General features: G+C 42.4%; 1 protein-coding gene across 6 annotated transcripts in view; it reads left to right on the top strand.

Moving 5' to 3' along the window:
- Positions 1 to 15979, top strand: part of SLC11A2 (solute carrier family 11 member 2) — a 53046-nt gene that overhangs the window by 18302 nt on the left and 18765 nt on the right. For 5 of the 6 annotated variants that reach the window (XM_047866187.1, XM_047866190.1, XM_047866191.1 and 2 more), the window contains 11 exons: positions 340 to 410; positions 514 to 581; positions 1897 to 2052; positions 2705 to 2863; positions 3682 to 3768; positions 4722 to 4841; positions 4986 to 5135; positions 6389 to 6462; positions 7073 to 7226; positions 9030 to 9083; positions 14533 to 15800. In XM_047866187.1, coding sequence (XP_047722143.1) covers positions 340 to 410; positions 514 to 581; positions 1897 to 2052; positions 2705 to 2863; positions 3682 to 3768; positions 4722 to 4841; positions 4986 to 5135; positions 6389 to 6462; positions 7073 to 7226; positions 9030 to 9083; positions 14533 to 14610 — 1171 coding nt within the window. In that variant the 3' untranslated portion in view covers positions 14611 to 15800. Of the gene's footprint in view, positions 1 to 339; positions 411 to 513; positions 582 to 1896; positions 2053 to 2704; positions 2864 to 3681; positions 3769 to 4721; positions 4842 to 4985; positions 5136 to 6388; positions 6463 to 7072; positions 7227 to 9029; positions 9084 to 14532; positions 15801 to 15979 lie in introns of those variants that run through there. The other variant, XR_007153886.1, reaches the window with a different exon arrangement.

Below are 15979 nucleotides of genomic sequence, written 5' to 3'. Positions count from 1 at the left end.
CCCACTATTGTATAGTATGTGACATTGTGTGTTACAATTATTTATCTGTATATCAGCTTATCCCACTAGACAGTGAGCTCCTAGAGGGGTAAGACCTATACTTTTCAGCTGTGTATCCGAAATGTCTGACTTAGTAGACCATCAGTGTTGGAATGAATGTAATTAATTCAGTTGGTGCTGTGATCCTAAACTACCCAAGGCCTGACCTCCCACCACTGTCACCTCTCCCCCAAGTCCTTGCTTCTCCAAGTATTGTATATCTGGAGACCTGTTGGAGAGAAAGTGTTTCTCAATGTTTTCTTTCTTTCTTTTAATCTCCATTTCTTACCTCTGACCTAGGGTTCCTCTATGGGGTGGAGTTCTCATCACCATTGCAGATACCTTTGTATTTCTCTTTTTGGACAAGTACGGTAAGGAGAGTGGGAATGGAGGGGTCAAAGAATCTACTTTCCATCATGTAGCTGATGGAGAAGTCTGCCTTCTGTGAGCTCACTGCTGCATTTTCCCTTTTAGGCTTACGGAAGCTAGAAGCATTTTTTGGCTTTCTCATCACTATTATGGCCCTCACATTTGGATATGAGGCAAGTATTATAGGCTGTTCGTTAGCTTTTACAATAAAGGAAAGATTTTTTTGCCTTTTATTTACAATCATATAATGCTATGATGGTTTAGTTGTATCCCATGCATTAACAAAACGCCAATTCAGTCTAGGCCAGTTTTGAAGGAATAGGATCTGTAGCAAAGGCTAGTCTCCAGGAAGGCCTGCTGGCACTCCTAGTTCAAAAGTGACTAGATTTTTTAGGACTTCCTTGACTAGACTCCCTGGTTCCAAGTTGGCCATCCCAACAATAGAGCATCCTAGGAGAGGGCTAGGGAGGAAGCAGGGTTATTCCTGGCTGTGAACTTGGAGGGGTTTTACTTATATTGGCTTATACCAACTGCAGCTTGAACTTTCTCCGTATTGCAACAGTTAATGAACTCTAAGGGATATAGCCGACGTTTCCTGCTTTGTGCCCCAACTCAGCCGCTCCTAGGAATCAGTATCGTTTTATGCAGTAATAGTACCTTTCTGTGTCCAGTTGTTTTTTTAAATATTTATTTATTTTGAGAGAGAGAGAGAGAGAAAGCATGCGTGTACACGTGAGCAGGGGAGGGGCAGAAAGAGAGGGAGAGAGAGAATCCCAAGCAGGCTCCACCCACCCTGTCAGCCCAGAGCCCCACTTGGGGCTCGATCTCATGAACCTTAAGATCATGGCCTAAGCCGAAATCAAGAGTTGGATGCTTACCCAACTGAACCACCTGGGCGCCCCTATGTTCAGTTGTTATAAACTGATTTTTGCTTAATGGCCTCACTAAACTTGGAAAAGTATATCTAATCTGTGAATAGATTATGCAGTAGGTTAGTCTAAGGCTTCCAAGAGAAACGCGGAACCAGGAAAAAGTATATATGGGAAGTATTTATGAATGAGTCTCAGCATACGTTAGTGGCAAACATAAGTGATTTTTAGATAAACATAGGTGAATAGAGGCATAAGTGAGTAATCAAGAATTGACTGTATTCTTGGGTCTGTCTCACAGGAGTGATTGTGAAGCTGCTCTCAGTGAGGCCCTTAGCAGCTGCTGACTGTTTCTTTAGAATATTAATTACATTCTCCACACATCTACTTTGTATATTTAGAATGTGATGTAAAATGTCTGGGTACCCAGTCCTGAATTCTCAGACCTCTGGCAGCAAGCCCCTCTTATGCTTCTTGGTTTCCTAATGGTTCTGTGTTCCTCATTATTCCAGGTAGTTGTTGAAGAAAGTATTGTAAGGAACAATGGATGCTGAGTGTTTCCTAGCACTGTGTTACTCCCCCGGTCTCATATCCTAATAGTTGTTATGTTGGCATATAGTATGTTACAGTGAAACCCAGCCAGAGCCAGGTACTCAAGGGCATGTTCCTGCCATCCTGTCCAGGCTGTCACACCCCACAGATCGAGCAGGCTGTGGGCATCGTGGGAGCTGTCATCATGCCACACAATATGTACCTGCATTCTGCCTTAGTCAAGGTGAGCATGGCCCTTATCTCCATGCCCCCAGGTAGTTGATAGTTCCTTCAGTTGCAAGGGACACACGCATAGTTTAAAACTGTTAGAGCCCTAAAGGAGAGAAGTATTTTTCCACAATTGGGTGTTTATAAACTCCACACACTCAGACTGTTTTTATCACAAAGGTGACCAGACATAAGCGACCCCACGGAAAAACTGGGACTAAAGTTCTACCTAAAAGGTCCAAAAGTACACCAAGTCTCTTGTGTTTGAATCTCAAAAGTCTGAGTGACCGTGAGGAGATCAGAAGTAAAGTACCCAACAAAGCTTTTCTCAGTCAGTCTTCTACAGTAGTTCGCTGGGAGATTTCAGAGACCTTTATAATTAAGGTTATTAGGACTGAAAATCAGGTTGTTTTTGTATGTCGGTGGTTCTTCTGGCCACAATAACTGAGAGCTCATAGTCATCATTTCCTGTTTGGGGCATGCCCAACGTTGTCAAAGTGTCACGAAGTTCTTGCTCACTTCATGAACTAGGATGTTAAAGTGCGTTTTCTCACATTTCATATGGTCAGTTGTTTTGCCCTCTGCATCTTTCCTCTGACTCAAACTCATGCAATATTATGAGGAGACTTGTTCTAACTAATTAACGACTACTGCTGTCCTCTCTCTAGTCCAGACAGGTAAACCGAGCCAATAAGCAGGAGGTACGAGAAGCTAATAAGTACTTTTTCATTGAATCCTGCATTGCTCTCTTTGTTTCCTTCATCATCAACGTCTTTGTCGTCTCCGTCTTTGCCGAAGCATTTTTTGAAAAAACCAACGACCAGGTGGTGAGTAAGCCAGGGTCGTGAATGGTAGTGAATGTGAGGATAAGTGAAGGAGTGGGGTAGGCAGAATGACAGTGACTTGAAGCTCAGGGGAAACAGATCTCCAACCTCAGGGCTGCCCCCTAATCACTGCACTAGTTAGGGTCTGGAGTCTGGGGGCAGACTAAGCCTAGACCCATTTTTCCCATCTTTTGGCACAGAAGAGAGCTTGCCTCAGATTAAAGATTGCCTCATGTTGCTGTTAGTGGCTTCGTGTCTGTTTGGCTCTTTGTCATCCCCTTTTGTTTCCTGTTTATCAACTGCCAGCCTGCTTGCCAGTCCTGCCATTTGGTGATGAGGACAAGTGGGGAGGAGTCAACAAACAGAAAACAGAAACCGCCTAAGATACACTCTTTGGCATTTTCTTTTTTCCTCACTCTTTTGCATTTTGAATTCTCTGTCGTCTTGATTCCTGATTGCCTGTCTATAGGAACTCAGACTTCTGGCTCTGCTTTGACTCAGGAGTCCTCTCCTGTTTCTTAGGGGCCCTCTCCTCCTGTCATCGCTTAAAGTGAGCCAGCATTCACGTATTACCATGCACACTCTTCACTCGGTAAATATTTTTGATGGCAGGGGGGTGTAGAAAGATTATGGAAGAAGACCACACGTGACATTGGTGCCAGTCTCTCCTCCCTTTACAACGTGTATCCGGTGTCTTACCTCCACCCTAGGTCTCATAGATGACTTGAGTATGACGTGTAGTTTGTGATTTGCTGGAGAGTTCTTCTGATCTGGTCCTTGCCTCAAAAATAAAAGTTGCTCCTAAACTGCTTGCATTCCAGGTTGCAGTCTGTAGAAATGCCAGCAGTCCCCACACTAGCCTCTTTCCTGACGATAACTCGACACTGGCTGTGGACATCTACAAAGGGGTAAGCCTATTCAGATCTGTGATCATTGCTCCTGAATCAATATTCTTGGAATAGTATCTGGTCTTTTCTGTGGGTTCACTTCAGAACTGAATATATCTTCTCTGGAGTGCCATTTATTTCAGAGGTCTAGATGCCAGACAAGCATTTTTGGATTACATGGGAGGGAATAGAGGATAAGCTGAAAGAGAAAGATGAACAGTATCAGCCATTCCCAGAGTTATGCTGGTAGTTTATTGTTTTATGGGATTTTTTAAAGTTTCTTTTTAAAGTTTTTTATTTAGAGAGAGAGAGTGCGTGCGAGTGAGCAGGGGAGGGGCAGAGAGAGGGGGGTGGGGACAGAGGCTCTGCACTGATAGTGGCAAGCCTGACACGGGGCTCAAACTCACAAACCGCGAGGTCATGAAGCTAAAGTTGGATGCCCAACCGACTGAACCACCCAGGCACCCCTTTTTATAGGGTATTTATTGGGGGAGACTGAAGAAAGTGTTTCTGATAAAGTATTCTTTATTGGGACCTCTCAGTCCCTTTTATGTTGGTTACATTACGAACCTCCAAGAGTAGAACACATAGCTTATGTAGCACTTCCCAAATTAATTTGACCTTTTTCTTCACTCCTGTTGCTATCTTCCAGAATAGTGTGTTAAGTAATATAATTTGAGAAATGTGGTATAGACTTTTTTTTTTCACATATTTAAAATCTGTGTTGAAGACGAAGCCTTTAAGAACTTGGAGAAGAGGTAGAGGAATGAAGGAATATCCAGGAAAATTTAGGTTGAGGGCCTCTGAAGTGAGGACAGGTCCTGAGTCTAGCTTCTGGGGTAGTTCCCAGCACAGCACTTGGTGTAGATTGGTACATAGGAAGGAAGAGGGAGAAATGCTGCAGAGGAATTCTGTTTTGGGTGTTGTCTAAGCAGGTCATTGACACAAACATCTTTCTTCCCTGCTTCTCCCAGGGTGTTGTACTGGGATGTTACTTTGGGCCTGCTGCACTCTACATCTGGGCAGTGGGGATCCTGGCTGCAGGGCAGAGCTCTACCATGACAGGAACCTATTCTGGCCAGTTCGTCATGGAGGTATGTGCTGTTGTGACTGGTATACATAAGAGGAAGAAAACATTGTCCTTTTGTTACTTCTTCTTACTCCCATGTTTCTAAGGGCTTCCCAGACCTCTCTCTGTTTCCTATTCTAGACATTCATCCTGCTGTGTTTTCTTCCAGGGATTCCTGAACCTAAAGTGGTCACGCTTTGCCCGAGTGATTCTGACCCGCTCTATTGCCATCATCCCCACTCTGCTTGTTGCCATCTTCCAGGATGTAGAGCATCTAACAGGGATGAATGACTTCCTAAATGTTCTGCAGAGCTTACAGGTAAGGAAGGAGCTGAGGAAACTCCCATTCCATTTAATCAGGCAGCATTATATATTGTTGTCCCTAGGTACTGAGTGTATAGGCCTGGGTGCTGGGGAAAATTGAGAGGAAGAAAGAGGCAGAGTCTTGGCCCTGGTATCTAGAAACCTTTTAGGGATGCCTGGGTGGTTCATTCGGTTAAGCATCCAACTCTTGACTTGAACTCAGGTCATGATATCACTGTTCATGGATTTGAGCCCCTAGTCAAGCTCTATGCTGATAGCGCAGAGCCTGATTGGGATTCTCTGTCTCCCTCTCCCTCTGCGCCTCCCCCATTTGCTCTCAAAAATAAATAAACAAACAAAAATAAATAAATGCATAAATGAAAGCTTTTAGGGTGCCTGGGTGGTACAGTCAGTGAAGCGTCAGACTCTTGACCTCAGCTCAGGTCACGATCTCACGGTTCATGAGTTTGAGCCCTGCATCCGGCTCTGCACTGACAGTGCAGATCTTGCTTGAGATTCTGTCTCTTCTTCTCTCTGCCCCTCCCCCGTTTATTCTCTCTCTCTCTCTCTCTCTCTCTCTCTCTCTCTCTTTCTCTCTTTCTCTTTCTCTCTCAAATGAATTTTATTTATTTATTTATTTATTTATTTATTTTCAACATTTTTATTTTATTTTTGGGGCAGAGAGAGACAGAGCATGAATGGGGGAGGGGCAGAGAGAGAGGGAGACACAGAATCGGAAACAGGCTCCAGGCTCCGAGCCATCAGCCCAGAGCCTGACGCGGGGCTCGAACTCCCGGACCGCGAGATCGTGACCTGGCTGAAGTCGGACGCTTAACCGACTGCGCCACCCAGGCGCCCCTCAAATGAATTTTAAAACATTTTTCTAAATAAAATCTTTTGGACATGGTTTGGTTTTAAAAGCTTGTTGAATGGGAATTATCTGCTATAATTACGTACAGAGTATAAAATTATTGTTTCTTAATCCAAGCAAACATTAAATAATAAATAACATAGGACATCGTTAGGTCCTATGGAGGTTAAGAAGACAAGGAAGATAACAAATGTTTTTAAGGACTCAAAGGATGATGATCGATGCTAAGTTAATGATGCCTCTATAGATTTCAACGTAATGCATGAGCATGTTGGGATGACAGGAATAATTTCTCATGGGGCAGATGAAGCAGGGTGTGTGTTTCCCTTTTGCTAACAGGGCTGGGTAATATGAGTATCTCCAGTAGTCCTGTCTGATCCTTGTTCTTTCTTTTCCAGCTTCCCTTTGCTCTCATACCCATCCTCACATTTACGAGCTTGCGGCCAGTAATGAGTGACTTTGCCAATGGAATGTGAGTGTACTTCTCTCAGTGCCCCCAAAATAAGTGGGGAAATGGTATCTGCATCCAACAGGCCAGTCAGAAAATGAGTCATATAGGGAACCACATGCTTTGAGAGGTGATTCCTAGAGGTGCCCCTCAATCTTTGGCTTAGAAAATGGAGACTCTGAATGTAGTAAAAGAAGGCAAGCAATTTTTCACTTTTGGGGAGAGAAAGGTCAGCTCTTAGGGTTTTATTCTTCAGCTGCAGCCACTGAAGCTGCCTTAATTTCATGTTAAATGATCTTAATGAGAAAGGCATAAACTAATACCTAATACCTAAGAGTGTGGGGCATTTGAAATTGTCTGTTGCATCTCTAGGAACTCCGGGCTTGTTGCATTTTTAGGGCTTGTTGCATTTTTAGGGACTTAAATATCAGGGATTATTTGATAGTATTTCCCCCACCTCTTTCTCCCTACTGGTGTCTATTTGGCTCATTTAATTGGGACATAATAAGACAATTTTCAGTTCATTTTGAAATGCCTCTTAACTCCTGTCCTGTCTGCCCCACAAGACCGAGTGTCCTTTTCTGCTTACAGATAGGTTGGACTATTCCACCAATGATTGCTGATTCTTTTACAGAGGCTGGAGGATTGCAGGCGGGATCTTGGTCCTTATCGTCTGTTCCATCAACATGTACTTTGTCATGGTTTATGTCCAGGAACTAGGGCATGTGGCATTGTATGTGGTAGCTGCTGTGGTCAGTGTGGCTTATCTGAGCTTTGTGTTATACTTGGTAAGTCCATTCAGGAGGGAGTAGGGGTATATGTATCAGAGTTGGTAGAGACGGGGCTTACTGATACCAAAATGAAAGGACTCAAAAGAGCACATAGCCTTCTTATCTCCAGGTTACTGGAACAGTTTACATGAAATTGTTAATAACGTCAGCTGTGGTTAAACAATATTTTTAACCGTAAAATTTACACTCCTAAGAGCTGTCCTGTCACTTCTGCTGGTTTCCATTCTTAGTAATTCCTAATAAGAGAGTGTACTGTGTTTGAGGAATTAAAAGAAGAGCAGTATAGAAAGTAGAGGGAAGTACGAGATGGGGTCGGTGAGATGTCAGAGCTTTGGGGCGGGATACACGTGAGTTCACGGCCCTGCTCAGCTCTGCCATTTAATAACTGTCTCGTAAAGAAATAACAGTGATACTCGCTCATTGAATTACTCTAGAGTGATTTAAAAATGATGGTTATGAAATCGTAACTACGTAGAAAATGAATACGGGGTAATGTGTTCCGAGATAATCAAGTTCCTTCTCAAAAGTCTAGGGTAGATTATGTGAACATGACGATAGGTATGTTCGGATGGTACCATCATGGGGGTGCCTGGGTGGCTCAGTCTGTTAAGCGTCCAATTTCGGCTCAGGTCATGATCTCATGGTTCATGAGGTCACCCTGAGTCGGGCTGTTTACTGTCAGCATAGAGCCTGGAGCCTGCTTCAGATTCTGTGTCCCTCTCTCTCTCTGCTCATCCCCCACTTGCATCCCCCCCCCCCTCAAAAATAAATAAACATTAAAAAAAAAGATGGTACCATCATAGATACATTCTTTTCTCTATTTCCCAAATGTTCTGTCACATTACTTACAGTAATGGAAATAGTTCTAGCAATAAAAACAACAAATCCACCTCCCTGTTCCATACAGGTTTCTCTGAAAAATTCATGTTTGGGGGAATTTAGGGGCAGCAGAATTTATACCATATCTGCTGCAGAGAATGGTTAAGGACAGAGGCTGGAAACCCAATCTTTTGAACATTTAACTAATGCCCATGCCAGTGTTTGCCACAGGTTAGGTACTAGATTGAGAAAATTGCTTTAGTGACTATTGAAAAATTATGTCCTGGACTGATACAGCTTTTCTTTTTTTTTCTCCCCAGTAAACCTGGGGCACATTAGGATTATGCTGAGCCTATATTCTAGGGATTTACTCTAAGGAAATCCAAGTAATTGAATGTGTCTTTGACAGGGAATATTTTAAAAATTCACCGTAGAAGTTAAAGGAACCTTTCCTTCCTGCAAATTGTGTATGGAGGGTCCGAGTTGTCCTCAGTCACCCTGAGACTGTCGAGATTGTTGAAGACCCATTTTAAGGCTGAGGGCTGATTCCAGGGTGGGTTACTGCTACGAAGCCCCCAAAACATGGACATCATAGAGCAGTTCAGGATACTATTCCATTTGTATTAGTCTGTCCGTCATTCCCTCCACCTCCACCTTCATCATGAGGAATGGGGTCTTCAGGGAACTCCCAGTCGGATGAAAGAAACAAACGACAAACGAAAAGCGGTAGGAGCAGGGAGCTCAGTATTGAAAACAGTATGCAAAAAAACGTTGCTGAGGAAGGCAAACTCCAGGATGTTTTGAAGGGGCTGTGGGGTTGGGAGAATGACTTTGTGCAACCTTGGTGGTAGGAGATGAGCAAAGCTGGATATGCAAGGAAGAGAGCAGATTTGTGTCTGAGCAGTGAGGCGTGAGCAGTCATGGTGGGTAAGAGGGCTCTTCAGAGAGGCTGGTGAATGATGGCCATACTTTATCTTTCAGGGTTGGCAATGTTTGATTGCACTGGGCATGTCCTTCCTGGACTGTGGGCACACGGTAAGCATCTCTAAAGTCCTGCTGACCGAAGAAGCCACCAGTGGCTATACTAAGTAAACACTGGATCAGTCTGTCTGTCCTCCACAGGTAGCCATCAGAGCCAGTGTGTTTCTATGGTTTACTGTGTGAACATAGACAAAAGTATGTGTTGTTGCACAGACTTCATTTAAGACTCAACTGTTTGTTGGGAAAGACTTTGTTTCAATATATGTTTGAAAGATGGAATTTTTTTTCTTCCTGACCTCCTAACCTGGGAACTGGATTAGATAGGATCTGTGAAAAGCTGACATTTGCTGCTATCATTCCAACACTAAAATTTTAAGTAGCTGCCTAAGGGCCAGTTTGTTTTATCCTTTTGAGAGAGAATCCTATAGGCATGATTCTTAACTAGGCTGTGTGTTTAAAAAAAAAAAAAATTGGAAAATGTAATAAATTTTTCATAATACAAATTATAGAATGGGTATGCAGGTTTTGTTTATCAAAAGATTCTGGATTTTAAGAGGCTGAGAAATACTTTTCTTATCCATACCCTTTCAGTTACTTTAATTATTAAAAAAAAAAAACCTCACCTAAGGTGGTGTCATCCATATTAAATATGAAATTGTGAAACATCTCTACCTCTTTCAGGTTCAGGATTCTTTTAACTTCTTTCCACTTTAAATTTTTGGTGGAAGTTAAGAGGGATGAGAAAGCATAAATTTAGAAGGTGATAAATGAACAAATAGCAAAGCTGACATGCAGGTGGTGGTTATTAATCACCTTGGAACATCACTGAGCACATTTTCCTCAGAGATGGAAAGCTTATCAGGAATTTCTTGGGAGTCCTGATTTTCCTAAGTTTCATCTTAGTACCGAGCTTTCCCGTTGACACTTCCTCTTTGAGTGCATACAGTTGTAAAACCTTCAGCTTCCTCATCCAGGAAGTTGGTTATAGAAAAAGATGGTAGCATTTATGAACTGACGTTCTCATGAGATTTTGGAGTGAGGAGAAAAGACTTAAAGGAAAAGAAGAGCCATCTGTTTTATTCCTAAAAGCCATCTCCTACCAGAACTGTCACGTTTTTCCGAAGCATGCCCAAGACCACTTGCAAGGCGATCTCAGGAGCTGTGGACCTAACTGTTGCAAAGCTCTTTCTCTCTCCCTCAGCAAGTCAGTAGGTATCACTGTGGTTGCAGAGTTCTCTCAGCAAGGTTGCGCTGGGCTACCTCTCTTCAGCCATTCCCTCAGAGGGAAAAATTTTGAGACCAGATGGTGGAGCTTTGGAGTCAGAGGAAATGGGTCCCTTCGGCATGAAGCTGCTGCTCTTCAGCCACTTCTGATACTTTTACATGTGGAGCCTGAGATTGTGTGATTATATCAAATCAAATCTCATTTGTCTGGTGGAGATAAATAATCAAGTCTTTTATAGCCATTGACTTGGTGAGAACAGTAACGGGAATGGCATTGAAGGACTTCTCGTTTTTTGGAGCTTTCCTTCTGGAGTCCTGGTTGATTGATATTATGTATTCATCTCAGCCCCTGAAAGCATTATTGCTCATATTTTGCACACAGTCAAAAGCACAGACTGGATGGATTGTTTTTCATAAGGCATTAAGGATAAACTACTGTTTCACCGACTATACCTTCTCTTAGTCCCTCAAGTAATATCTGACAGGATCATGAAAGACAAATTTCCCCAACTGTTCCTCCTCACATCTTCCCCTCTCCCTATCATCATGCCTGGTCATAAGGGCACTCTGTGAAGATGTTGGAGACTGACGTCTTTATCTCTCATCTGGCTGTGCTAGGTGAAGGCAAAATTGACAAGAAAAATTCTTTGTAAAGACAGTACAGTGACACTTCCCTTTGCCCTGAGTCTGGTGGGCCCAGTCAGTCTCAGATTCACAATATGTATTTTAGAAGTTCAAGTAAAGCTGCTTATTTTCTTTTTTAAAGTTTTATTTATGACTTACGATGATGGAAAATTTCTTCCCACTTAAGTGGCATTTTATAATACTACGTGTGGAGTGTTTTACAGTGTTAAAAGCACTCCCAAACCATATTCCATTTGATCCTCTTAGAGAGTGTCCTTTAGCCAGTACTCTGGGTGCAATAAACAATGCTTATGAAGTCTTCCGGTGCCAGCATGTGCAGTGTGTGTGTGTGGAATGTTAAGGATATACAATTGTACCTTATGTAAATCCGTCCTTGTTCTCCAGAAATGTGACATGAAATAATTGTGCTGGTACAGCATCTTGGGAATTCATAGGGATGGGGACGAGCTGTAGTTTGGCTCCTGTGAGGTCCTGCTAGTCGTATTCCAAGTGGTGACAACTGAGCTGTTAGTGACCACTTAACAGTATGTAAACTTGGTTTGTAATTAAAAATTTTTTCTTTTTCCTGTTTGGTTTCCTGGGTATTTTTTTTCACCTTGAAAATATTTAACTTCTGAAATACTGAAACATCAGCCGCCACCTGGATTGACATATTAAGCCCACAGTGTTAGTGATTTTCTCTTGTGAAGGGATGGAGGTATAAATAGCTTTAGTCCCCAGAAGACTTGATGAACTGCAGACAGCAAACACGAATATCAATCTACCCATTTAGTCACATACTGTTTGTCTTGCTGTTGCTAAAGGTCACATCATTGCCTTATTTAAACTCGAAAAAAAATTGTTATTCAGCCTTTCTTTGCTCTAAGCTGAACATTTTTCTGTCCGTAGTCTTGTTTCACCGTTGGAATAGGCTTTTATATTCCATGTATGCTGCCCATAAAAAGTATAAGTGTTTGAAAAGAGAAACCAAAATTGTTTAGCTTAAAAATTGAAAGCATTTGGGTGGAACGGATATAAATGGAAACATTGGCGCCATTTAATGAAAACAAAGACGAAGCTCAGGCCTAATAAACTACTAGCCCTGTCACCGTACCAATGACAGGAAAATCTAAGTGAACACTTGATTTATTCCAAGATTGTCACTTGAACTTCATTTTCCCTTTCTCTGTCATAAGCTTTTCTGCCTGTCTTATAGGAGCTGAATACTGTAACACCATAGAAGTAATCTGGGAATTCTGTTCTCCATGTTGTCCTTCCTCGTTTAGCTCTCCCTTCTTCTCTTGGGTTTACTTTCCAAACTAGAATAGGATGCAGTAGTTTGAAGATCCTGATTTGAGACATTTCTTTTAGCTCTGCCCTCTGGAATGCTTTCTACTCCTTTATTCGATAGGTAGGGCCAATGAATCTAAATGTGTCAGCTTCCCTTGGCACCTTAGCTTATGAAGGTTAAAAACGGCTGACACTGACCCCCATGTGCTCGTCCTGGTCTGAGCACTCCTAGGACCTCATTCAGTTGTTACAACAAGAGGATCGGCCTCTACATCGATGAGGCAACTGGAAGGCCAAAAAGTAAAGTTAACTTCCTCGAATCACATCACTGGTAAATGAGCAGCTGGCATGTCAACTTGAATAGCTAAACTCCAGAGTCCACGTTGCCATTACCGAACCGTCCTGTGTAATACGTAGTACACTCTTCATGCCAGGTTAAGACGCCAAGCTTTGGTGTCTGGCATTACAGGAACACGTCAGAGCATCTCGCTTGATACTCTGATTAGTGAGAGATTCGTACTCTAGCCAACTGACAGACTGATTTTGCTTGGCCTGTGTTAAATTTGGAACAACCGCGAATGCTTTTTGGTGGGCACAGAAGGCGGACAGGGCCCTCTCTGATCCTACCCCAGGAGTAGCTAAGAACTATGAAGCTTACTCATTTGCATTATCTCTCTGCCCCTGTGACAGCAGTTAGCCTATTCCTGTGCCGTTCCGCGCCACTTCTCAGTGTCTCCCAACAATATGACAGACTCCTCCAGTGAAGGAACCCTAACAAGTCCTCTAAGAGTCTGGGGATCACAGGACTAATAAGGCAACTCTTGCTTATTACGTAATGAGGAAGCCCACCAGCTCAGGTCTCTTGTGAGAAGGCAGCAATGAATTTATAGTGTATCTGACAGTTGCTCTTGGTTACTAACACCTGAAATGGAAGACCCTGAAATGAATAAGGAGGCTTGTCTGAAGAGCTGTTTCTCTGCCCTAAGGCCACTGTTAGTAATTTCCTAGCTCACTATGCCTAGAATTATTTGGGGGTTCATTTGGTGTCCACGGGGTCATCAGAAGCTTGTGAGGTATACAGGGCAATTTGTAACGTGTTAAAAAACTCCATTTGTCGAGGTGCCTGGGTGGCTCAGTCAGTTAAGCATCCGACTCTTGATCTCAGCTCAGGTCATGATCTCACGGTTCGTGGGCTCGAGCCCTGCAACCGGTTCTATACTGAGAATGCAAACCTGCTTGGGATTCTCTCTCTCTGCCTCTATAAATGAATAAACATTAAAAAATCATATTTGTTGAAGACTAACAGCAATATCAGCGTACTTGGCATTTTCAAATGTAGCATGTGTTCCCATTTTACAAATAAGTAGGATAAGGCTCCAGAAAGGATACGTGAACTTGCTCAAGGTCACAGGAAGCGGCAGAGTTGGAGCTTGAACTCGACTCTGGTGCCTTTTCCACTGTGCTATAATAGGAATATTTTCCTCCTGTGGATTCATAGTCTACATTCTGCCTTAACTCACAGGTTGTTGATGCCAAGGGGTGATAACATTCCTAAAGCCCTAAGTAATAACAGTAGGGCTAAAGTGAGATTCAGTGATTATCTCACGATGGTATGCAGAGGAGAGAAAAATAGCACGTGCTATTTTCTTTTTTTTTTAGGGAAAGAGTTGGCTCAGGCGCCAGAAGATCATGGGGCCTGGATATTGGGCTTAGGAGTTAGAGTGAGCTCAAGAGTTAGAATTAGTATTTGATTCTAATATTTATTTTAATTATTTAGGGCTTATTTGATTTCTAAAACACAGTACTAGAATACAAAAGTGCTCAGAGTGTTTGTTTGCTCTCGTCCTTGTCGCCAGCAAGCACCCCTCTGGAACAAGTGTGTCACAAGAATAGTCAAAGTGCAGATTTCATGAGGGCGCTTGGCATTATCTCAGTTCTTAACTATTTCATTCAGCTCCAAGCTAGTATTTTATGTAAACCGTTTCTGTAAGCCATTTCTCTTTGGAAATAAAAATCAATATAGCAGTACTGAAAAAAGGCCTATACCGATGTGCTGATGATAGGTGCTCGTGTGCCAGTTTCAGTATTTAAATACTCGTAAATCAGGGCTGCCTGGGTGGCTCAGTTGGCTAAGCGCCTGACTTCCATTCAGGTCATGATCAGTTTGTGAGTTTGAGCCCCGCATCTGGCTCTCCGGCTCTCTGCTGTCAGCCTGGAGCTCACTTCAGATCCTCTGTCCCCATCTCTGCCTCCCCCCTTCCCCCGCTCACGTGTGCACTCCCTCTGTCTCTCAGAAATAGACATAAAAAAAGAATAACAAATACTTGCACATCAGTCTAACCCTTTTCCATTTTTTTGTCCTTAGTACCATCTGGGACTGACAGCTCAGCCTGAACTCTACCTTCTGAACACCGTGGATGCTGACTCACTTGTGTCTAGATGACTGACAGCCTGAGAGACTGTTTAAGAACCACTTTGTCTTAGTCCTTTTGTGCCAGGTGTCCTGTTAACATATCTCTGTTAGTTCAGAGGTGAGTTTTGTTCAGATGTTTTGAACAAAAGTCAAAGATTTCCTCATGGGAAGGGTGTTAAAAGCTGCCAGCTCTAAGTGTAGGACAGAGACCCACCCACCTCACGATGGTCCTACAGTAGCCAGAGTGACATGATTGGCCCACGGTGGCCACACACCCCTATGGGCTTGTGTCTTGACCTCTGGAATTTAAAAAATATATATGTGTATATATTTATGTAAACCTGAACATGTCAGTTTGGGTAGAGTTTTAAGGTTATGTGAAATTGATAGGTCTTATTTTTTTAAAAGCTATAGATAAATCAGATATTTGTTTTCTCTGGGTCACAAGTGACAGAGGAAAGGGAGTAATGCTCTTTTTCAGAATGATCTGGTCAAATTGACTTGCCTTTTAAAGTGACACTTGACTATGGCTAGTTAAATTCGATTTCAGTTTTAACCAGACCCTTAGCGACTACTGACTAGCAGCACATCATTTCTAAAGGAAACAGTTCTTCTTTTCAGCAGATTTATCCTGGTTATATTGTGTGCTTTGCAATTATTATTCTTTGTTGCTTTTCTTGAAATCTTGTCAGAGGTATGGTGGTATTTCCCAAAGAGCTTAGTACCTCATCAGAAGATTCAGAAACCATACTCTAACCAATGATCAGTTTTCCATGTGACATCGTAACTCAGCCCATTCTAGCATTCAAGCTTTAGGGATAAAAAGAAGAACCTTCTAACATTTAACTTTGTAAGTCCCAAACAGAAAATGATGGAGGTTACTTGTTTTCTTTCTAACGTTTGTAGAGTTCTACCATGTCTTTTCTTCCCATTTTTCCCCACTAAAACTCCACAGACACCATTTCTAGGTCCAAAGTCTATTTCCAGGAATGGTTAATATTTCTAGTGTTGAATTTCCTTGAATGCTAAGCATTTTATTTAAGATACTTATATCAAGTAATACGAGAGCAGAACTAGACCAGGACGTGGACGACTAGTTCTCCTGTCATAAACTGCCTGCCTACATGTGGGTGATAGACTTTTTTTGACCCCTCTTCTTAACCAGGACTTTTTTCCTTAAGATTTTTATAATAAAAATTAATATTTAAAAATTGGAAAAATGTTGCATAATTATCTGATTGAAAAGAAGATTTGCCACACTGGGCTTACATTCCTGCATGGAATTGCAGTTGGCTGGAACTGGATGGTGGCTAGTCCGTTTTAATGGACTATACTCAGGGTGGCACACACTTCTTCGATTCGTTTCCTTCTAGCCCCAAAGACATTGAGTTTGCAAACC

This window comes from Prionailurus viverrinus, chromosome B4 (genome assembly GCF_022837055.1).
Source record: "Prionailurus viverrinus isolate Anna chromosome B4, UM_Priviv_1.0, whole genome shotgun sequence".
NCBI classification, from domain to species: Eukaryota; Metazoa; Chordata; class Mammalia; order Carnivora; family Felidae; genus Prionailurus; species Prionailurus viverrinus.
Note: the sequence above shows the minus strand (reverse complement) of the source record. Positions and strands in the feature narration are given on the sequence as shown.